We start from the raw sequence: 23,530 nt of genomic DNA on the forward strand, positions 1-23,530 counted from the left end.
AAAAAAAAAAAAATTAAAATAAAATAGAGTAGCCTGGCTTTTGGCAGCAGTAGCAGGTGAGGTTGGTAGTTGTCAGACTCTTCTTGGAGCCCAGAAAATCAAACTTAAGGTCTGTATTTCTTTAAGGCTGCACAAAGGCAGCTGCTTCTTCTTTTTTTTTTTTTTTTAATAACAAAGTTTTAGTTGTGAAATACATAGAGTATAACAGTTGTAGGATTGTACAGTTTGGTAGGGCTTTCAGCACCCTTACACAGCAACCAGAATCAGACATACAAACAATGGGACACACTTAAGTTTTCTGTGAATGAAAATTGCAACAAGTATTCCAAAGAATATAAAAACGTAGAACATTGCTTAACTGATTTTAATAATATGACATAAATCCCCCAGACTTGACATAAGCATTGTGCAGAATACATAGATGAATACTGCCTTCTTTTAAAAATATAAAGTAAGGAAAGACATGTGAAAATAGGCAGGTTTCCATTAAATAAATGAAAATTTTGTTTTGTTTTGCCTTTTTTTTTCATCTTTTTGAGACAGGATTTTGCTATGCACTTCAGGCTAGTCTTGAGCTCACTTTGTACCCAGGTGGGTCTCGAATTCAGTGATCCTCCAGCCTCACCCTCCCAAGTGCTGGCATTACAGGCTTGTGCCACCACACCGTGTTACAAAGAGTATGACTGATTTTTTTTTTTTTTTTTTTTTTTTGGTACCAGGAATTGAACTCAGGACCTTGTGCTTGCCAGGCAGGCACTTACACAACTGAGCTATATCCCCAGACCTGAAAATTTTAAAAAAAGAAATTTTTCCTTTCTGTGTCATTTCAAGAAGGGAAATTATCATTTTAAACAATTTTCAAATTTATTAAACAAATTTAAAAAGGAGTTATAAAATACTAAACTTTCATCAGCTTCAAGGTTTATGTTGCTGCCAAATTTTGCATATAGTTGAACTTTCAGATCTGCTAACACCTCCTGAATTGATGCTGATCTAGATTCTAAGATGTCAGTTTCTTGCAAGTTTTTTTTTTTTTTTTTTTTTTTACTTCTACCATTTGTTATGTTTCTTCTTGAGAATGGCTAATGAAAATATCACTGATTTGATAAGGTATCATTAAGCAGTCATTATCTGCCAGGGGGATGTCATCGTAAGCATTTTCTAAATTCTGGAGTTGTTTCTTTCTTACTTCTGTTTCTTCCTTTAGGTCTGTGATTCTACTCATATTCTATGGAGATTTGTGCATCTTTTGTTGATCTTCGGAAATAGCGTTGATATCTTCTGCAGCCGCCTTCTTCATGGTGGCCACCATCTTGGGACTTGGCAGCCGCTTTTTTGGTCTCTTTGGCTTCCTCCCAGTGTTGATTATAGAGTACTAAGGAGGTAGTTTTTGCTAAAGTATCCAGTGAACTAGCTGGGGCAAAAACTGTGTTTTTAAACTTATTCTTAATATCTGGGGCTGACTGGGTAATAAACATGTCTTTAAGTATAATCTGTCCTTCCATTGAATAAGGAGCCATAGGCATACATTTTCATTGAAAGAGACATAGGAACATGAGTAGTCTCCTATAGATTATAAGATTTACTTCTTAATGTAAGGAAAGTTTGAACATAAGGCAATTCTATTTTCCCTCTTTTTTACAATAAGAGTCTAGTTGTAAAATGGCATCAAAATTAATACTTCCCCCTGCATTCCATTTTGGCTGTAGGGACTGGTAGGCCATGTGTGTGTGCAGAAAAATATCAAACGGCTCTTTTTCAATATGTAAGGGTCAAAGATCTTCCAGTGCTGAAGAATGCTTTCCTGAGGAGTAAGAGACTTCAACATTGAGTGCCCATGTGTCTGTCCACTTATCTTGGTGGAAAATCTCCAAATGATACAGGGGAATGAAACTCCCAATCTGCTAGAGATGTCCAAGATGCCACGTTTGTGTTCTCTAAAATCGAGGAATGAATTCTAGGAACAAGGAGGTTAAGAATAGGAAAAATTTCTTGAGAGAAAGCAAGCTTTGGGCTGAGAGAGACAGAAGGGGGCCCAAACAGTGCCATGTCTCTGTCTGTGTCTCTGTCTCTGTCTCTCTCTCTCTGTGTCTTTTGAATGCTACTGTACATTGTGATTACAAGAGGAAGGTATATACTGTGCTAATTTTAGGAGAGAAATTCATGCTGATGTTTTCAAGGACACCAAAGGTGTTGTAACTATTAAATATTAAAATTTTATATATGTAAAACACAGTTCCTTTCTGGGGAATATTTGCATTTTACAATGGCTTTTTTTTTTTTTTGTAAAATAAGATTTTAGGACCAAATTAATCAAAATGACAGGAAGACAAGCAGCTGACTTGATTTAAGTATTTCATGACTGTCCATTCTGCTTATTTGTGAGAACTGCCTCCATCTGAAATGTGAGGAAGTGTTAATGTCTAGGGAGACCTGCTCATCCTCCCAACTATCCATCCATTTTCTTGTTGCTTGTCTGTGGACTTGGTAGGATCATACCCAGCCATATTTCTGTTCATAAGCTCAGTCTAGGCACTGTGTACAAACAAGAAAGCCAGAAAGAGGAAGTGTTTGAGTCCCCTCTGTCATCCTAGCCTCTGGAATTGGAGGAGTGAAGTCATGAAGATAAAATAACACCTCTAGAAAGTTAACTCGTCATAACCAGGAGGTACGTTTTAGAATAGATAATATATATCTAATAGTTTATATGTCCTGAACCCTGCATTTCACCTTTCCAGTTTTATAGCTATGTACTTAATGTCATATGTTCTGTACTTGGGTAGGGGGGGCATTGAGCCAGGGTTTTGTTTTGTAGTTCAGGCTGGCCTTGAATTTACTATGTAGCCCACGCTAGCCTGGAACTCACAGTGATCCTTCTGCCTCAGCCTCCTCAGTGCTGAGATTAGAGGTGTGTGTCACCACACCCAGTTTCTATATTTCTTAACACACATTTTTACCTCTGCCAGGTTACTCATTGTAACATTCATATTTCCTCTCAGTACTAGTTAATGCCACTTTTCCAGTTTAATATGCTGTTTTATACCTTTACATTTATCTAAATCCATCCAGTTCTTCAAAATTCTAAATGAAGCTCAGACATCTGAAAATTTTAGGTGCCTATTTATCCTCTTTCTGAACATCTGGGAGGAAATGCGTGGTTCTTTTTTGTTTTGTTTTGTTTTTGTTTTTCTTCCGGTACTGGGAATCGAACTCATGACCTCGTGCTTGCCAGGCATGCGCTATGCCACTGAGCTAAATCCCCAGCCCCTGCCTGGCTCTTTGGACTGGATTTTTGTCATATCAGATACTGTTGGCATATTTGGAAAATAAAGAGCTGAGTATAGGTCATCACAACTTTGCCTTGATAGACCTCTGAGCCCCACAGTTGTTCAGTTTAATGATTTCTTAGCCACAGATGCAGTTCCATTCAGAATAAGCCTGAACCAGGAAACACAGTTCCAAGAGAGACTGTGAGTTCTTTCTGACTTGGAACCCAGCCAAGAGGAACCTCCTTCAATAAATGACAAATGAAATGGTTTCCTGCCTGGGAACTGTGTATTTAGTATTGATTAGCAGGCGTAACAACAGGGTCAGTTTAACTTGAGAGACTACCTGCATTTTCCTGCTGGTGTAAAGCCCTCTCTCTGGCTGATTGGGTTTTTTAACTACCTTACTTCAACATTCCTTGTACTAGCTACTTTAAGACTTAATTGACAGGTAAACTAACTCTATTTGGCACTAAACCAGAGCTTCGAGCTAAGGTCACTTAGCCATTTTTTGTGTGGTGGTTGCAGTATCAAAGAAAAGCAGATACTTCTTTTTTTTTTTTTTTGGTTTTTCTCCGGTACCGGGAACCGAACTTACGACCTTGCGCTTGCCAGGCAGGCGCTTTGCCGCTGAGGTAAATCCCCAGCCCCTGAAAAGCAGATACTTCTAACAGATTGGCAGCAATAAGATTACATTACTCCTGACAGGGCACTAGGGAAATTATGTAGGTGACTCCTTTTACTTTGATGTCAAATCTAAGCTAACCTATACCTGACAGAAGGTAAATTTAGAAGCTTTCCAGTGCATGAAACTAAAAACCTGTTCTTATTGATGACTTAGTAATGATTATCTCTAGACCTAAATTTACCTTGTTTTGGTTAGTTAATAATGTTTGTGTGCTTTATATTCTTGGAGGTATTAGTTGACCTAAGTTTAAGATTGTAAGGGAGACGGGATATGGAGTAGAATATGAAGCTCGAGTATATAAACTTCTTTGGGAGGTTGTTATATAATGTATTAGTTAAAAAAATAATTCCAGCACAGTGGGTACTCAGCTTCCATTTTAAATACAGTGTTTCACCAGGCATGGTGGTGCACACCTGTAACCCCAGCACTTGGGAAGCTGAGGTAGGAGGATCCTTGCGAGTTCGAGGGCATCTTTGGCTACAAAGTGAGCTCAAGGCCAGCCTGAACTGCCATAGTGAGTGTTTTGTTTTTGTTTTGTTTTCTTGAGTGCTTGTGTTTTTGTTTCTGTTTTGAGGCAGAGTCTTGCTATGTAGCCCTGGCTGGCCTCGAACTCACAGTGATCTCCCTTCCTCAGTTTCCTGATTGGTGGGATTTACAGGTATGCACTACCACACCCAGCTCTTGAATCTGTGTGTTCTGATCCAGTAACCTATGGTCTTACCCCATACTTCCTTGAAGGCTCACTCTCCCAATTTAAGGTTGGGAAGGCATGAGATAGTTGATAAATGTTACGTTATTTGCTCCTCAGCTGAAAGACTGTGTGACAGAGAAACCCCACTGTGAGAGGATTTCATGACTAAGGAACTTAGGAAATGGGGCTAGATTTGGGCTGAGCCTATGAATGTAGTTTTTAAATTCAACAAAATTAAAACTATAAGAAAGAATACGCTGTCCCCCATTCTGGGGCCAGAACACAGGGCCTCATGCATGCTAACCAAGTATTCTATTGAGCTGCATTTCCAGCCCATTTTAGTTTTGTTTGTTTTTGAGACAGGGTCTTGCTATGTAACTCAGGCTGGTCTTAAACTCGCTATGTAATCCAGGCCTGTGTCAAACTTGCAGTGATCCTCCTGCCTCAGCTTCCCAAGTACTAGGATTACAGGCATATGCCACCATGCCTGAGTCCAGCCTATTTTAAATTTTATTTTGGGACAGAATCTCACTAAATTGCCCAGGCTGGCTTCAAGTTTTTGATCCTCCTGCCTCACCCACCCGAGTAGCTGGGCGTGTACTACCCACTGGATAAAGTATACTTTTATTATATTCAGTTTTTAAAATTTAATAGCCAGGCATGGTGGCGCACACTCAGGAGGCTGGGGCAGGATGATAGCCACGAATTTGAGGCTAACCTGAGCTACATAATGAGATACTGTCTCAAAAAAATCAAATAAAAATGATACAGTTCTGCCACTATAACGCTTTTTTAATTTCTGTGTTGCTGAAGTCATTCCTGATATTAAGTGACATTATCCTACTATTCTTGCATTTTCTATGGCTCACCAGGCATTCTTGTTGGCTTTATTCTGCAGTCTTTACTTTCCTAGTCCATAAATGTCTTCCCTGTCTCTGGAACTTAGACATGAGTATCCTTGTTCCAGAAGGAAGATCAGAAAACAAATCATGATTTCAAATCTCTGGTCAGTCACATACCACATGGGCTTAACACTTGGAACCCTTTTCCCTGACTGATTGGAAACCCGAACAATGTGCTGCTCAGTGATACAGATTGACTGCTACTGGTTCTGTTTTTCTCCTCAGCAGATATAAACTATCATCAGTCGTATGGTCTTGTAGAATTACTTTGGAATAGAGATACTCTTGAGTATTGGAAAAAAAACACACACATACAAAGAAAAGGTCTCCCTTTAAGGGCCTAAGCCATAGATTATATTCTGGCCAGGCCTGGTGGCACATGCCTATAAACTCAACACTCTGGGAGACTGAGGCAGGAGGATTGCAAGTTTGGACCCATTCTAGGCAATTTAGTGAGATCCTACTTTAAAATAAATTTTTTTTTTTTTTTCTTTTGCTTTTTTGCGACAGGGTCTCACTTTTTAGTGCAGGCTGTCCTTGAACTTACTATGTAGTCCAGGCTGTCCTTGAACTTGTGATCCTCCTGCCTCACCCTTGTGAATCATGGGATTACAGGGCTGTGCCACCACACCCAGCTTTCAAAATAAATAAATTTTTTAAAAGGGGCTGAGGATATAACTAAGTGCAAAGGTTCTGGATTAACCATTTACCAGTCAAATCATTTAAATACAGGATGATGAAAAATTGCATTTTTTCTGTTAATTTTAATGGGGCACTATAACAAAATATGAAAATGACAGTGTAATCAAATTTGTTCAATAATTTTTTGTGTATGATATATCTTAAAATTTTCAGTGCTGCTCAGTATAGTATGTAAACAAACATGCTGTGTAGGTGTCAGTTGGGGTAAATTGTTAAGTGGTTAAATTCTCAGTATCCTCTTCTACCCACACACACTAGTTTATATTCTAACTTCTTCAAAGCTATTCAGACCAGGTATGGTGGTCCACACTTATAATCGTAGCACCTGGCAGGCTGGAAGAAGATCTTAAAGTGGGCTACATAGCAAGACTCATGTCTCAGAAAATACAAAGAAATGAAAAGCTATTTCTTAAAGAATCTTAAAGAATCACGTGTCCACTTACTTTGTTATTTTTTTGGTCTTTTTAAAGACAGGGTTTCAATATGCAGTTTAGGCCGGCCTTGAACTCACTTTGTAGCCCAGGCTGGCCTCAAACTCGCTGCAATCCTCCTGCCTCAGCCTCCCAAGTACTGGGATTACAAGTGTATGCCACCATGCCCAGTGATGTCTGCTTACTTTGTAAAAGACTGTATACCAAGAAAGACACATCAGAATTTTCATAGTGTGCAAATTTGATAAACCAGTTCTTTCACTTGTGCCGTAGTTGATCAGCTCATCTAACTACCCACACAGTGGGGTTTTTGTTTTGTTTTTGTGGTGGTGGGAATTGAACCTACAGCTTTTGCACTGAGCTACAACCCACAATCCCCCTTTTATTTTTTTTTTAAAGTTTTGAGATAGGGTCTGAGTCACTCAATTGCCCAGTAAAATGGTGGCTTTTGTTTTTGTATTGAGCTAGGATGGTGTACTGTGCTCCAACAAGGTCAAGGTCAGTGCTCGGAGTACACAATCTTACAAAGCACATGAAACATCATTTTCTGCTAGTAAAAGGTATTACAAGTTTTTTGGGTAGTTGCTTTATATGGGAAGAAGACTTTTCAAAGGAAAAAAGTGTTTACATTGGTTTTGCTTGAATTTATGTTTTGATTGGCTAATGGAACTAGAATAAATATGTTTTAGATTTTGAGCAAATAAAATCAAGTACAAATATTTTCTGAGAGCATTATTGAGTGTTTTAGAATATTATCCCTTAAAATAATTGGCTGTGGAATTGCCAGAGTTGGGTTTCCACTATAATATTATTTTTCTAATGCAATAACCATAAACAAATGGTAATTTTAAAATTTGGCACCAAGGAATTACTGCAGGCAGGAGCTGGAATCAAAGTCAATAGCTGTGTTAGATATATTGATTAAAGAGCTTGCTTCCAGTGATAGGCACACAAGGTATCTTTGAGATGTGGATGATAATGTTGCAGTAACAGCTAATCTGAGCAACTAAATTATGCAGAAACCTGAGAAAAAGTTTGGCAAATCTAAGAATAATAAAAAATTTTTGTAAGGAGGGAAAGAAATAAAGACCATTCAGTAGCAGCCTTTCTCCCTAGTAATGGTGAGCAGTCATCCCAAAGCCACTTCATGATCGAAGAAGAGTACAGAAATTCTCTACACTACAAATTCCAGGCTTCATAAGATCCAAAAGGATTGCAGCAATATTGAGTGAATTTTATTAGCAGTTTCACAATCCAGTCTTATCAGACACTTATTGTGCCATATTGCCATTCAGGAAAAGCTTCAGAGAAGCTTAGTCACCTGTGGCATTGGAGTGTGTGCAAGGTCACAGAAATCCTGACAGTCTGTTTTTTTGGTTTTTCTCCGGTACCGGGAACCGAACTCACGACCTTGTGCTTGCCAGGCAGGCGCTTTGCCGCTGAGCTAAATCCCCAGCCCCCAATCCTGACAGTCTGAATGAGCCTTTTATCGCTCTCTGAGAGGGCTTATTGCTTGCAGTTACCATGTTTAAAAACTATTACTTTAATCCACAGGTACTTTTTAATCTCTAGGCCACAGTTCCACCCTGGAATCACTGTTTAGCTCAGGAACAGATGGGAAACTTTAGCTAAATTTCTTTGTTAGAAAGTTAATTGCAGGGCCAGGCACGGTGGTGCATGCCTGTAATCCCAGCACTTGGAGGCTGAGGCAGGAGGATTGCCACTAAGGTACATAGCAGGACCCTGTCCACCCCCACCAAAAAGGAAAGTAGGTAGGTTGAATTGTAGTCAGTATTGTGTATGCCTATGAGCCATGCACTCAAGAGGCTGAGGCAGGAGGGTCATCATGGATTTAAGACTAGCCTGGCTACATAGTGAATTCAAGGCTAGTCTGAACTATATAGCAAGGTTGTCACCAAAAAATAAATCAAAAAAAGTTGAATTACAGTAGATTATTGTTTTTAATTTTTAAAAAGGCCTCTGCTGTTGTTCTTATGCCTGGCCTACTTCCCAGTTTTGAACTCTGCCACCTTCTGTTTGTTTTGGGATGCGTGCATTTCCCCACTTTTTATTATGAAAACTTGAAGAAAACAGAAAAGTTGAAAGGATAAAACAATGATCAGTGTATTTACTGTGTGTATTTTGGTGGAATAATTTGGAAGTGGCAGAGTTGATGATTTGTCATTCCTGAGTGCACCAGCCTAGCCAGTCATGGTGGCTCATGCCCAAAATCCCAGCTCTTTGGGGGCTGAGACGGGAGGATCCCTGGCAGGTTGAGGGCATCCTGAACTACATAGGGAGACTTTGTGTCAAAAACCAAAACCATGATCAGGTGTGGTGGCACACATGTATAATCCTAGCACTCAAGAGGCTGAGGCAGGAGGATCGCTGCCAGTTCGAAGCCAGCCTGGGCTACATACTGAGTTCAAGGCCAACGTGAACTACATAAGAGACCCTGTATCAAAAGAAAAACAAAAGTGAAAAACCTTTAATAACAGGTCACACTTCTATACAACCACAGAGGTATTAATACAATGTATTTCTTTTTTCTTCTTATTCTTGCAGTACTACAGATTGAACCTAGAGACCTCTGAGCTATATTCCCACCTCTTATTTTTTTTCAACTTTGAGGCAAGTTCTTGTTAGGCTGGCTTTAAACTTGTGATCTTTCTGCCTCAATTTCTCAAGTAGATGGGATTACAGATGTGCACTAATATATGCATATAAACTCTTTTTGGTGACAAGATTAGCTGTATCAGTTCAGGCTTCCCTTGAACTCACTATGTAGGCCAGGCTGGCTTTGACTCTCAGTGATCTTCCTGCCTCAGCTGCCCACATACTGGGATTATAGGCATATGTCACCATGCCCGGCAGGGCTGAACTTTTTTTTTTTTTTTTTGTCTTTTTGAGACAGACTCTCACTATGCAGTTTAGGCTGACCTTGAGCTCGCTTTGTAGCACAGGCTGATCTCCAACTTGGAACAAAGCTCTTGCCTCAGCCTCCTGACTGCTGGGATTACAGGCATGTGCCAAGGGTTGTACTTTTTAATAAGAGTTATACATTTAGCCAGGTGTGGTGATACATGCCTTCCTCCCACCGCTCTGGGAGGCTGAAGCTGGAGTGTCACAAGTTCAAGCTCAACCTGGACAATTTAGGAACTTTGTAAGACTGTGTCTTGAAGTAAAAAAGGCTGGGGATATAGCTCTTTGTGAGGACCGTGGGTTCAATCATGAGTGTTGCAAAGCAAAACAAAATGAAATGTCGTCCCATTTGAATATTTATTTGTTTTTGTGTTTTAAAGACCTATGAAAATTTTAGTGGAAAATTATAAATCCTAACGAAGCTTTTCACAGAGAAAATATCCCAACGGCCCCAGTTAACCAGGAGATCCTCTTTTTAATGCTGGGCCACTGTTTTTATTCATCTTTAGTGTAAAAAATGTAAACTATTTTTAATGGAGGGTTCATATGGGGTCTATGCACTGCCCTGTGAATTTCTTGTGATCACCAATAAGTTAGTCAAGAAACACAAGTTTTTGAATAGGTGCTACTCATTCATTCTCACAGAGAAGAAAATGTCACAACATAGTAGCTCATATTGTCACAAAAATATGTGATTGTGTTGACACAGAACATACTTTCCTTGCTAAGCATTGTAAGCTGTAAAAAGCTTACATGTTTGTTGAAGTCTTCTAATATTTTGCAAGCTTTGTCAGAGACAGAATTTGTCATCTGATGGACATATCATCAGGTGATTTGGCAACAAAAAAGAAGTAATGTAAAGCTGTAGGCCTGGCAGATCCTGTCTCAGTTGTGCTTTTGTTTTGCTTTTTAGGTATTCCAAATCCTGCTAGAATTCTTGGAACAAAATATTGCCAAGGTTTGGGAATACTTTCTTAGCAAAGTATGGCTACCCCACAATAGTTGTATTGTCTCTGCAGTCTGGTGCTTTTGGATTAACATGCCAGTGAAATTTATTTATTACAAGCCTGTTATTAACACTATGCATAATTATCATACTGTGTTCTCTATAAAGGGTTTTGCTCCTTGAGGAAATGACCCCACCTTACACATTTTTGTATATCTCATACTGTAGTCTTTATTAACTACTTTTTGCTAACATAACTACATATTGAGCTAAATTGAAGTGTTGTTAATGTGTGTGTATATGACTGCTTTTACAACTGGAAGAGTGGATTTTTATTGACACTGTGGCAACAATCCCATTCAAAAGGAGAAATCAGAATGAACTCCCATTCTCTGTATGCATTGAAAGCTGTGGGTTCTTTATAAGGACATGGAAAAAGCTTTACCTACAAACAGTTTGCATTTGCACTGAAAAAAGTTCTAATTTCCCATGTAATTTTTTTCTGTAAAAAGCCTACCAAGAACTTCTGATTCCATACTGTCCAGATTACCATTAAATGTTTCTCAGAAGTCAGCTTTGGCTCATCTCCAAGTGCCAATTGACTTGATGCTGCAACTGTGATCAGCTGTTGAAGATGCAGAAGCCCTAATCATGGATAAATATGCCCCAGCACAGTAGCGTGCCAACCTACGGCACATGTGCTGCAGCAGGCTGTTTGTTATTATTGAAAGCCCTTAAAAGGTTCACCATCACTATCCTAGCAGGGATGTTTCCTGGTACAATTTATTGGAAGCAAAGTTACCAAATCTTATAAACCAAAATGTAATAAGTATGTGAATGCATATGTGGAAATAAATAATTTTCACAGGAATGTACTTTAGACTGAAAATCATTTTTTAACTTGCTACTGCCATCTACTGGTTCGCAACTTTGGACTTCTAGCAAGTGGTATGCAGTAACACATAGCAATAAAAAGGAATTGTGTCTACTTATTTTTTTTTTTGGAATCCCTAAAATATTCTGTGTTGAACATAAGAATCAGAATTTGCATATGATCCATAGTATTACTTTGCAGTATGCTTTTATTTTTTATTGTTTTGTTTTGTTTTGTTTTTCTTCCGGTACCAGGAATTGAACTCACGACCGTGCGCTTGCCAGGCAGGCTCTTTGCTGCTGAGCTAAATCCCCAGCCCCTGTAGTATGCTTTTAGTAAACAAATTCACCAGTCTTCTTTCACTCTTAATAATGTGCTATTTTTGTGTTGGAGTTTCTGATTAAACATTTTTCCTGTCATCCTTTTCCAGTTTAATGGATCGTGAAGTGGCATTGCTTGCCGAAATGGACAAAGTGAAAGCTGAAGCAAGTAAGATGTTTGATCTTTAATTGAAGCTATTATCTGTGACATGAATAATAGGTTCCTGGCTCCCACTCTTCTTAAACAGAAACTCAGTTTGAATGCTACAATAAATATATATATATATTTAGTCAGTCTTTTTTTTTTTTTTGGGCCATACTAAAGATTGAACCCAGGGCTTTTGTACTGATCTACATCTCCAACTCTTGTTTGTTTTGTTTTAATTTTTATTTTATTTGTACATACTTGCAGTACATAATGATTACGTTCATCATAGGGAGTTGTTACTTGTACATAAAATATCCTAATTCTTGTTTTTAATCCCCTTCCCCTCTGTTTCCTCCATTTTTTGGCTCCTTTCCTATTTGCAAAAGATCTACCTTCTTGTTTCCTATTGCCTGTCTTATACTTTGCTCTTTAGTTGTATTTGGGTTTCTTACAAAAGGGAAACTATTCAGTATTTAAGCGTTTGGACAGGCATGGTTGTGCACACCTATAATTTCAGCACTCAGGAGGCTGAGGCAGAAGGATTGCTGCAATTTTGAAGCCATCCTGAAGCCATCCTGGACTATGTAGTGAGTTTAAGACCAGCCTGGACTATAGAAGATCCTGTTTCAAAAAAAAAAATCAGCTTTTGTGTCTGATTAATTTCACTTGACATTATGGTGTCAAGGTATATCCATTTTCCTCTGCATGATTTGGTTATATTCTTCTTTATAGCAGAATAGTACTCCATTATATATAAATGCTACAGTTTTCTCATTAAATCATCTGTTGATGGACATATAGGCCACTTCCAAGATTTAGTTATTATGAATTATTCTATAAGCATGGGTATGCATGTATCATTGTAATATGATGTCTTTAACTCTTTTGGGAAGATACCTAGAAGGAGAATAGCTGGGTTAAATGGAATTTCTATTTTTAGTTTTTGAAAAATCTCCATACTGATTTCCATAGTGGGTTTATTAGTTTAGACTCCCACCGACAATGTAGAAGGGTTCCTTTTACCCTGCAGCCTCTCTAACATTTGTTCTTTTGTTATGTTGTTTGCTTGTTTGAGACAGGGTCTCACTGTGTAGTTCAGGCTGGCCTTGAACTCAATATGTCGCCCAGGCCAACCTCGACCTCACAGCAATCCTCCTGTCTCAGTCTCCCAAATGATGGGATTATACACCACTTTTTTTAAAAGATAAAGAATGAAAACACATAAACAAACTTACATAAACAAAGCAACACCCAAACAATAGAAGCAATATAGAATTTCAGACAAGGTGATAGGAAATTAAATGGTTGTTGTATTACATGTTGTTATCTTCAAATTGGTTACTCAGTTAAAGAAATACAGACATGAATAAGGATCAAATAATTAAACATTAACGGTTCCTTTCAATAAAGCAATAGAAGTCAGTAGTGTGACTCTCAGCTATCCTGTGTGTGTATATATATTTTTTCCCTTCTTTCTTTTTCTCTTTTCTCTCATCCCAGTTGTGCACTCCCTTTGAGCAGTTTCTTTCCCTTTCGCAATATCTATTTTTTTTTTTTTTTATTTTAGAAATAAAAGGAGGAAAATACTAACAGATCGACAACGTTTTACAAAATAGCAAAGGATCAGTACAGACATTACAGAGTTACAAACAGAGTGGTAGGGAATTAACAGTGCTTATTGTATTATATATTGATATCTTCAATGTAGTTTCTCATGAAAACACATATAGACATACAAAGCTAATCAACCAATGCCTCACTGACAGTTTCTTTCAGCAAGGAAATACAGGACAGTAGAACACCTGTGTTAACTATCCTGCATATACATATATACAAACTTTCTCCTTCTTTCCCTTCTCTTTTCCCATATTCCAGTTATCCTTTACCTATGAGTGCTCTCCTATCAATTCCCAATGTCTATCATATCTCCTAGTTTAAATTAACTCTTTCAGGCTTTACACTAGAGAAATAATGCGGTGCTTGCACATGTATGTTTGATTTATTTCGCTTATGAGTATGGTCTCTAGTTCGCAATATCTATTATACCTTTCACATTTTATTTACTCTTTCAGGTTCCTACACTAGTGAGACAATATGGTATTTGCACATGTGGGTCTGCTTTATTTCTCTTATGAGTATGGTCTCTAGTTGCATTCATTGACCTATGAAAGCCTCAAGTTTTATCTTTCTTTTAGCTGAGTAATATTCCATTATGTAAAAGTTCCACATCTTTTTTTAATCCATTCCTCAGTTGATGAGCATTTGGGTTGCTTCCATGATGTAGCTATTACAATTTGAGCAGCTATAAACATGGGTGCACTTATATCCCTGTGATATGATGTTTGTAGTTCTTCCTGTCTGGAAAAATACCCAAAAGGGAAATAGCTGGGTTGAATGGGAATTCTAGTCCTAGTTTCCTGAGGAGTCTCCAGACTGATCTCCACAGTGACTGCACCGGTCTGCACACCCAACAGCAGTGGAGCAGGTTCCTTTCTCCCCACAGCCTCGCCATCATCTGTTATTGGTTGATTTCTTGATGATAGCCATTTTCTCCGGGGTGAGATGGATCTCAGTGTTGTTTTAATTTGCATTTCTGGAATGACTAACGATGTTGAATATTTTTTCATGTATTTGCCATTTGTTTTTCTTCATCTGGGAATTGTGTATGCATCTCAGATGTCCATTTTTGGATTGGGTCTTTAAATGGGGGGGGGGGCTGATTTTTTTGGTTGTTGTTTAGTTCTTTATATGGTCTAGATAGAAGTCCTTTGTCTGAGGGACAGTTGGCTAAAATTTTTTCCCAGTTAGTGGGTTTTCTTTTTACTCTATTGGTGAGTTCTCTAGATGTGCAAGAACTTTTCAATAAGATGAGATCCCAGTTGTTGATTCTTTGCAGTATTTCCCATGCAGTTTGGTTTTTGTTCATGAATTCTCTGCCTACCCCTTTGTCTTCAGGAATTTTACCTACTTTCTCCTCCAATAGATTGTGTTTCTATTTTAATATTTAAATCTTTGATCTATTTTGATTCGAGTTTGCTGCATGGTAATAGACTTAGATTCAGTCTTTGGCATGTGGTGAGCCATTTTTTCCAGCACCATTTACTTTTTTTGGTTTTGTTTTTCTGGTACCGGGAATTGAACTCACAACCTTGTGCCTGCCAGGCAGGCACTGTGCCGCTGAGCTAAATCCCCAGCCCCTGCACCATTTATTAAAGAGGCTTTCTTCCAGTGAACTTTTTCGGTCCCTTTGTCAAAAATAAGTTGGCTGAGTGTGTTTGTGGTTGTGGCTGCACCTCCCAGTCAGTTCCACTGATCCTCAGGTCTGGTTTTTTTGCCAATACCACACTGGTTTTACCACTGTGACCTTGTACTATAATTTTAAGTCAGCGATTGTGATGCCACCTGACTTGTCTTTGTTGCCCAGGATTGCTTTTGCTCTTCTGAGTCTCTTCTGGTTCCAGATGAATTTTAGGAATGTTTTCTGTAGATCTGTGAGGTATGCTAATGTTGTTTTAATTGGAATTCCATTGAATGTGTACAGCAATGGGAGTATGGCCATTTTCACAGTGTTGGTTCTTCTAATCCATGAGCAAGGAATACCTTTCCATTTTCTGAACTCTTCTTCAGTCTCCTTTTTCAGAGTACTGCAGTTTTCACTGTAAAGATCTTTCACTTCTTTTGTTAGATTGATTCCTAAGTATTTCAGGTTTTTGGATGCCATTGTGAAAGGTATGGTTTCCTTAATTTCTCTCTCAGTGTGTTGGTTGTTTGTGCATAGGAATGCTGTTGATTTCTGAGTATTGACTTTGTATCCAGCTACAGTACTGAATTTGTTGATTAATTCTAGGAGTCTTCTGGTGGAGTTTTTGGTGTCTTCCATGTAGAGTATCATGTCATCTGTGAATAATGATAATTTCACTTCTTCCTTTTGTATTCATATTCCTTTTATATCTCTCTCTTGTCTAATTGCTCCGGCTAATGTTTCCAGTACTACATTGAATAGGAGTGGTGACAGTGGCCATCCTTGTCTTGTTCCTGATTTTAAAGTTAAAGCTTTCAGCTTTTGTCCATTTAGTATGATGTTGGTTGTTGGTTTGTCGTAGATGACTTTGACCATCTATACCTATATTCTGTAGGGTTTTTATCATGAATGAGTGCTGGGTTTATAGATGTGTTCCACCATGGCCAGCTGTTTGTTCTTATTTGATTTCTTGATGACAGCCATTCTGTCTGGAGTAAGACGGAATCTCAGTGTTATTTTAATTTGCATTTTTTGCAGAGATATTGAACACTTTTTCATGTATTTACTTTTCCTTTGCAGAGCAAAAGGTTTTTAATTGAATATGATCCCATTTGTTGATTCTTGAGGTTATTTATTGTACAATTGAGGTTCTGTTCAGAATGTCCTTGCCTATGCCTGTCTTAAAGAATTTTACCCATTTTATCTTCAGCAGATGGTTTCTATTTTAATATTTAGATCTTTGATCCATTGTTTTAGTTTACTAAGAGGTAAATAATGGATCTTTGATCCATTACTTTAGTTTAGTACATTTTCTGTATGTGGATAACCAGTTTTCCCAGCACCATTTGGTAAAGACACTATCTTCCCTCCAGTGTATATTTTTGGCCTCTTTGTCAAAGATCAGATAGCCGATTTCCTAGGTTTGTTTCAGCGTCCTGTATTCTGTTTCACTGATCCACATAGCTGTTTTTGTGCCAGTACCATGCTGGTTTTTCTGTTTGTTTTTTTGTACCAGGAATTGAACTAAGGACCTCACGCTTGCAAGGCAGGCACTGTGCTGCTGAGCTAAATCCCTGGTTCTGTCATGCTGTACTTTTTTTTTTTTTTTTTTTAAATCACCATAGCTTTGGAATATAACTTGAAGTCAAGGATTGTGATGCCTCTTGCTTTGCCCAGAACTACTTTTGCTATTCTGTGTCTTTCCTGGTTCCCTATGAATTTGAGAATTTTTTTTTCTAGCCCTGTGAGGAAAGCTGTTGGTGTTTGGAATGGAACTTCATTAAATCTATGTATCAGTTTTGGAAGTATGACTGTCTTGCCAGTATTGGGTCTGCCTATCCAGCAACAGGAAATATCTTCCATATTCTGATATCTTCCTCTTCTGTTGCCTTTGAGCGTGTTTTTAGAGTACTATAGTTTTCAAAATAGAGGTCTTTCACTTCCTTTTTAGACTAATCCCTAAATTGTTTGTTTGGGGTTTTTTTGAGACAGCATCTTGCTATATATATATCCCAGGCTGGCCTCTCTCACAGCAGTCCTCCTACCTTAGCCTCCTGAGTACTAGAATTATATCCATGTGCCACCATGTCTGGCAGTATTTAATTTCTCTGGAAGCTGTTATGAGTAGTATTGTTTTCTTAATTTCTTTCTCAGTGGGTTCATTATTGGTGTACAGAAGCACTGCTGATTCTTGTATGTAGGTTTTGTACCCTGCTACTTCATTACGTTTGTTTTTTATATCTGGCTAAAGTTTCAAGTATAGCATTAAACAGGGACGATGATAGTGGACTTTGTCTTGTTTCTGATTTTAGAGTAAAAACTTAGTTTTTCTCCATTCATATGATCTGATGTTGGTAATGGGTTATTCTGATGTTGGCAGTCATAAATGGCTTTTATCAGATTGAGAAAAAGTCCTTCTATACCTTTTTTTGTTTGTTTTTTTGAGACAAGGTCTTGCTATGCATTTCAGGCTGGCCTTGAGCTCACTTTGTAGCCCAAGCTGGCCTCAAACTCCCAACAGTCCTCCTGCCTCAGCCTCCTGAGTGCTGGGATTACAGGCATGCACCACAACGCTCAGCGCTGTGTCCCTATTTTTTTTTTCAAGGGTTTTTTTTTAATCATGAGCAGATGTTGGATTATTTTATACTTTAAGACAGCATTTCATTAAGTTGCTAACTGCCCAGCTTGAGCTCGAATTTATAATCCTCCTGCCTTAGCTTCCAGAGTGCTGGGATTATAGGTGTGCACTACTGTGCCAGGCTTAGTTAATCAGTTTTGAGCAGCTTTACTATGCTTGCATGTGAGTCATTCCAGGAGAAAATTTTATAAAAGTCTCCTTTTAAAATATTTTCAAGTTTTAATATTTCAGAAATATTTTCAATACAGAGTTCAGTGGATAAGTGATTGCATCATGGTATCTGACACCAAAATATCAACCTTAGAAAAATAAAGTATCCTATAGGTGGTTGGGTTTTGTTGCTTTTGTTGTTTTGTTTTGTTTTTTGTTTTTACATTGCTGGGGATTTAGCCCAGGGCCTCCAACAGGCTAGGTAAGCACTCTGCCACTGAGTGCTGCTTGTGAACGGCTTTTACATCCCCAGCCCTTTTTATTTTATTTGGGAAGTCTCACCAAGTTAAATCAGGCTGGCCTCAAGCTTGTGAGCCTCCTGCCTCAATCTCCCAAAGAACTGGGATGACAGCTGTGCCCTTCCAGGGCTGGCTGGATCTCATTTTATTTTGTCTTTACCTCCATTGATTAAATAGTTCTACTGGGACTTTTTTCCTATCTGGATAACAAAAACAAACAAAACAAACCTTTAGCATCACCAGGGTGCCTACAATTGAATACATTCCTGTTATTACTTAACTCAGAACTTTCTTTGTTTTTCTGTTTGTACTCAGTCTTCACTCAGTGTCTATATCAGTGAGTAAGAAGAAAAGGCAGTGAATTCAGAGTTCAGAGTATCATGACTAACGGGCCTTGAAAGCTTATTGGAATAGATTCTGACTGAGCGTGGTGGCACATGCCAGTAATCCCAGCACTTGGGAGGCTGAGGCAGGAGGATCATTGTGAGTTCGAGACCAGCCTGGGCTACAAAGTGAGCTCAAGGCCAGCCTGAACTGCATAGTGACACCCTGTCTCAAAAAGGCAATAAAATAGATTCTGGAGGACTACAATCTAACTTGAGTGATTTGTGGTATTTTGTATGGAAGAACGAGATACCTGATATTTACTGTTTCTGTTAATTGTTAGATTAAAGGTATGCAGCTACATGAAAATAAATACCAGCTGCAACTTGGACAGTGGCGTAGATTTGGGACTTTTCATTGGCATGTATTGAATTTATTTTCATGTATTGAATTTCATGTATTGAATGTATTGAATTTCATGTATTGAATGCTAGATTTAGAATTGGGCAAGTTATTTCTTTTAACCTACCCTTAAATTGATAAGAATAGAAACAGTAGGCTAGGTTAGGGTAATGACTTATACTTAAATCATTGTGCCTGTGGTCATGCCCAGGAAGACAACTTGGGAGTGCCAAGGTCCAGTGTGGCCCCTTTTAAGTTTAATGTTGGCAGAGATACTATCTACTCTGAGAGATGAGATTGCATTTACATTGAACAGTATATCTTGAAATTTTAAAATTGGATAGTTTCAGCTATTTTTTGAAAATGGAGTGTCAAACTAAAACTAGTAAGAAGGTATTGTCCTTATTTTTGAGGAGGTTTTTAAAAAATTTATCTTTAATAGAAAATTCTAAACATATGTCAGATAGGCTGATATGAGCCTCCACTGGCTTCAAAAAGTTATCAACAAGTGGCCAGTCTTACTTTATCAAATTCAGAGGTACAGAATTTTACCTCGCTTCACCAATTTTATGTCTTTGTGTCCTTTCTCCCTGAATGTGCAGGTGTTCAGAGATACAATGTAAACTCCTTGCCCAGCACTATGAAGAAAGTGCTTCTTGTTTACAAATTAGCATTGTATTAAATAATTTTCATGTTAATACTACTTCATAGTTCAGATTTTTTTCATACACATTCATATATGATCCTCATGTCAACCCTTTAAGGTAGATGGGCTCTTTTAACCTACCCTTAAATTGTTAAGAATGGAAGTAATAGGCTAGGAACAGGGCATGGTGGCACATACCTGTAATCCCAGAACTCAGGAAGCTGAGGCAGGAGGATTTCTGCACAGTTCAAGGCCAGCCTGCACTACAAAGCAAGACGGTGTCTCAAAAGAACAAAACAAAACAGAAAAACAGAAAAAAAAAAGGCCAGGTGTTGCTACTCACAAATCATCTGTGTCCCAATTCACTGCCTTTTTCTTCATTGGTTGATTGCAGATGCTGACAAAGACTCATCTACAAATAAAAAACAAAGTTCTGAGTTAGGTAATGACAGGAATGTATATATTCAATTGTAGGCAGCCTGGGGAAAATGTATTTGAAAGAAGAAACTTTTTTAATTTCATAAATGAAGATACTTGTTCTTCTCCTTCCCCTCCTCTTCCTCTTCTTCCTCATCTTATTCTTCCTTTTCCTCTTCCTCTTCCTCTTCCTCCTCCTCTTCTCTTTTTCTTTGAGACAGGGTCTCACTTTCATCAAGTTTAAACGTGGCATATTGTGAGTAAGCTAAATGTTCCTACTTCCAGGTAGAGAAAGAAGAGAATAATTCTAAGTAGAAATTCTCACTTGGAAAAGCAGTGATCAAGTCTTGCTGAACAAGAATAGCTGAGTCTCTGACCTGGTGATAAAATTTCCTTGGGTGATTTATCTGACGGCCCCTGGTTCTGCTTCCCTGGGCATGTTTTTTTGTTTGTTTGTTTCGTTTTTTTGTTTTGGTACTGGGAATCGAACTCAGGACCCTGTGCTTGCTAGGCAGGCACTGTGCTACTGAGCTATATCCCCGGCCACTTGGTTCTGCTTCCTAGGAATATTTCTTTTGCCTATTGCCTACAGGAGATCTTTTTCTTTTCTGTTGTTTACCATGGCCATAGCTGAGTTCTCCATCAGGGAGCATGTCAGAGAAGGTCCTTTTTAAAGGGTGTAACAAGCCAGGAGTGGGTAGTGCATTCATGTAGTTCCAACACTAGAGAGGCTGAGATGTGAAAATTAATGTATATATTATGTATATATTCATTATATATATATTATTATATATTATATATTATGTATATACTCATTACTTGAGTCCAGGAGTTGGAGGCCCACCTGTGCTGTAAAGTAAAATAAACACGTGTGTGTGCGCGTGCGCGCGCGCATGCGCGCGCGCACACACACACACACACACACACAATGTAACAACCTGAATATCCATCATTAGGGAATGTGGTAAATAATTGTACTATGTCCACATAGTAGTTTACTCAATTAAGATAATACAGATGTATGAATAAGGAATGAACGTCAAGATAGAAGTAAAAATAACTAGCCAGGTGTGGTGGCACAGACCTGTAACGCCAGCACTCTGTAGGCTGAGGCAGTCTGAACTACACAGTGAGACCCTGTCTCAAAAAGACTTTAAAAAAAAAAAAAGAAAAATAACTAAAGGAAGGTCAGGTGTGGTGGCTCATGCCTGTACTCATAGCACTCAGAAGGCTGAGGTAGTAGGATCACTGCAAGTTCGAGGCCAGTGTGGGCCATTTAGTGAGACTCTGTAGCCAAAAACAGAAACTGAAGGAAGAGTCTTGGATTTGATAGACTTGCGAGGAAGGAGAGAAATATACAATATGTTGAATATACTTGGATAGTAGATGGTTAATTTTGCTTGTTAACATAATTGGCTTGACAGAGAGTAGTAAAGCATACTTCTGTGTAGATGATAGGGTTGTGACCTTAGGGGCTCTATCTGGACCCTGGTCCTTCCTCTCTGGTTCTTCTTCTGTGCTCTGCATCCTGGCTGTCATGAAGTCCACAGCTTTCCTCTGCCACCATGATGTTGTATTTGGAGCCAGCCAGCCATGGATTGAAACCTGAAATTGAGCCAAAATAAGCCCTTCCTCCTGTTGTCCCAGCAACCTAAAGATGACCAGTATCGTATATGTAAGAAATTGTTAGCCGCAGCGCCTCTGGAATGTGGTCACAGATCAGAACTAGGAGGGACACTTAGTTTTCATTTTTTACCCATTTATTCTAGATGAATTTTTACCATGTGCACATATTTCTGTCTCAATGTATATGCTTCCTAAGTAGAAAGAAGAATGACAAATGCTTTATGAGTCTTTGAGATTCATAAAAAACGTTTACCTCTTAACTGCCTTCAGAGACCCCCCCAGAAGGTGGAACTAGGCCTTTGGTATTTTCATTTTCCGGATGGGTGGGCAGTTAAGCCCTTGGCTGTCCAAGCACATACTGTAAGGCTTTGACTTCTACTTTTTCTTTATCCTATTTAGCAGCCATGTAAGATGCATATTCCCTTTTCTTCTACAGTGGAAATTTTACTCAGTCGACAAAAGAAAGCCGAGCTTCTAAAGAAGATGACTGATGTGGCTGTGCGGATGTCAGAGGAGCAGTTGGTTGAGCTCAGAGCTGATATCAAGGTAGAACTTCCCTCTCTCTGCCTTTTCTTCTCACCCTCAGGGATTAAAGTAGCAAATCTCCATAATTCATGGCCTTATGTAATGTATCAAACTCATGATCTTTCCCTTCCAAACCTGGCCCTCTCCCAGGTGCCCTTCCTTTGTAGAAGTGGTACTGTCATCTGCCCAGTTGTCCAAGCTGAAAACCTTAGGAAACATCTCCATTTCCCACATCAAATGTATCAGCAGACCCTGTCCATTTGACCACCTACTATATCTCAGTTCTGACCTTTTCTCTTCATCTCTACCACCATCTTCACAATCAAGCTACCACCATCTATTGCTGGGATTTCTGTATAAGTTTATTTATTTTTTTATTTTTTGGCTTTTTGAGACAGGGTTTCACTATGCATTTCAGGCTGGCCTCGAACTCACTTTGTAGCCCAGGCTGGCCTCCTAGTAAGCCTCCCAAGTGCTGGGATTATAGGCCTGAGCCACCATGCCCAGCTTCTCTGTATAAGTTTTTACTTGATTATCGCCATCCACTTTACCACTGCTCCACCCTACCTGCGTGTTCCTCACACTATAGTAACCTGCTTCACACTTTCCGGTGTTTTTAAGATAAATATTATAATTCTTTTTTTACTGGCGTTTGTGTGTATGTGTGTTGAGACAGGGTCCCACTATGTAGTTAAGGCTGTTGTTGAAGTAAATATGTAGCCCAGGCTGGTCTTGAATTTGTAGTGATCCTCCTGCCTCAGCCTCCCAAGTGTTGGAGTTACAAGCACAAGCGTGCACTAAATTCTTAAATAGACTGCAGAGCTCCTCCTGGCCTGGCTCTGCCACCACCCTTATTTCATACCAGGCTCCTTTTCCCTCTGGGCTCCAGCTGCAGCAGCGGGGCCTTGTCACAGACACTTCTTCTTTTCGCTGCTGGAGTCCACAGTAGCCACCTTCACCTGTGCCAGCCATTGTTTTCTCCCTCTGAGCACTCCTGACCTACTCACCTTGCTTGCTTCCCTGCGTTGTGCTGGGCTTTCATAGCAATTAGAACCTTACATGCATTTGATTAACCTGTGGTCTCTGCTAGACTCAGTTTCACAGCAGCAGGAGCTACTGTATCCCCAGTCCCTAGTGAAGTGCTTGAGACATAGTAGGCGTTCAGTAAATGACAGCTGTTGATCAATTCTGATTTTTTTTTTTTTAAGTACTGGGGAATGAACCCAAGGGCTCACCTAGGCTAGGGAAGCATGCTACTACTGAGCAACATCCCCAGCCCTCAAATTTGATTTTATAGGAAAAATTAACAATTTGAGAGGTTGATTGTTATAATCTCTGAGGATTACTGGGATTTAGCATTCATGCCATTTAT

The 23,530-nt window shown here is 38.9% G+C and overlaps 1 protein-coding gene and 1 pseudogene across 2 annotated transcripts in view; one reads left to right on the top strand and one right to left on the bottom strand.

The window, feature by feature from the left end:
- LOC102020355 overlaps nucleotides 1-2,236 on the bottom strand; it is a 2,886-nt pseudogene extending 650 nt beyond the window's left edge.
- Spats2 (spermatogenesis associated, serine-rich 2) overlaps nucleotides 1-23,530 on the top strand; it is a 126,192-nt gene that overhangs the window by 93,910 nt on the left and 8,752 nt on the right. For both annotated transcript variants that reach the window (XM_013505714.1, XM_013505715.1), the window contains exons 9-10: nucleotides 11,853-11,911; nucleotides 22,070-22,179. In XM_013505714.1, the coding sequence (XP_013361168.1) occupies nucleotides 11,853-11,911; nucleotides 22,070-22,179 (169 nt within the window). The remainder of the gene's footprint in view (nucleotides 1-11,852; nucleotides 11,912-22,069; nucleotides 22,180-23,530) is intronic.

The sequence above is a fragment of the Chinchilla lanigera genome, unplaced genomic scaffold, assembly GCF_000276665.1.
Source record: "Chinchilla lanigera isolate Chin_1 unplaced genomic scaffold, ChiLan1.0 scaffold00099, whole genome shotgun sequence".
NCBI lineage: Eukaryota > Metazoa > Chordata > Mammalia > Rodentia > Chinchillidae > Chinchilla > Chinchilla lanigera.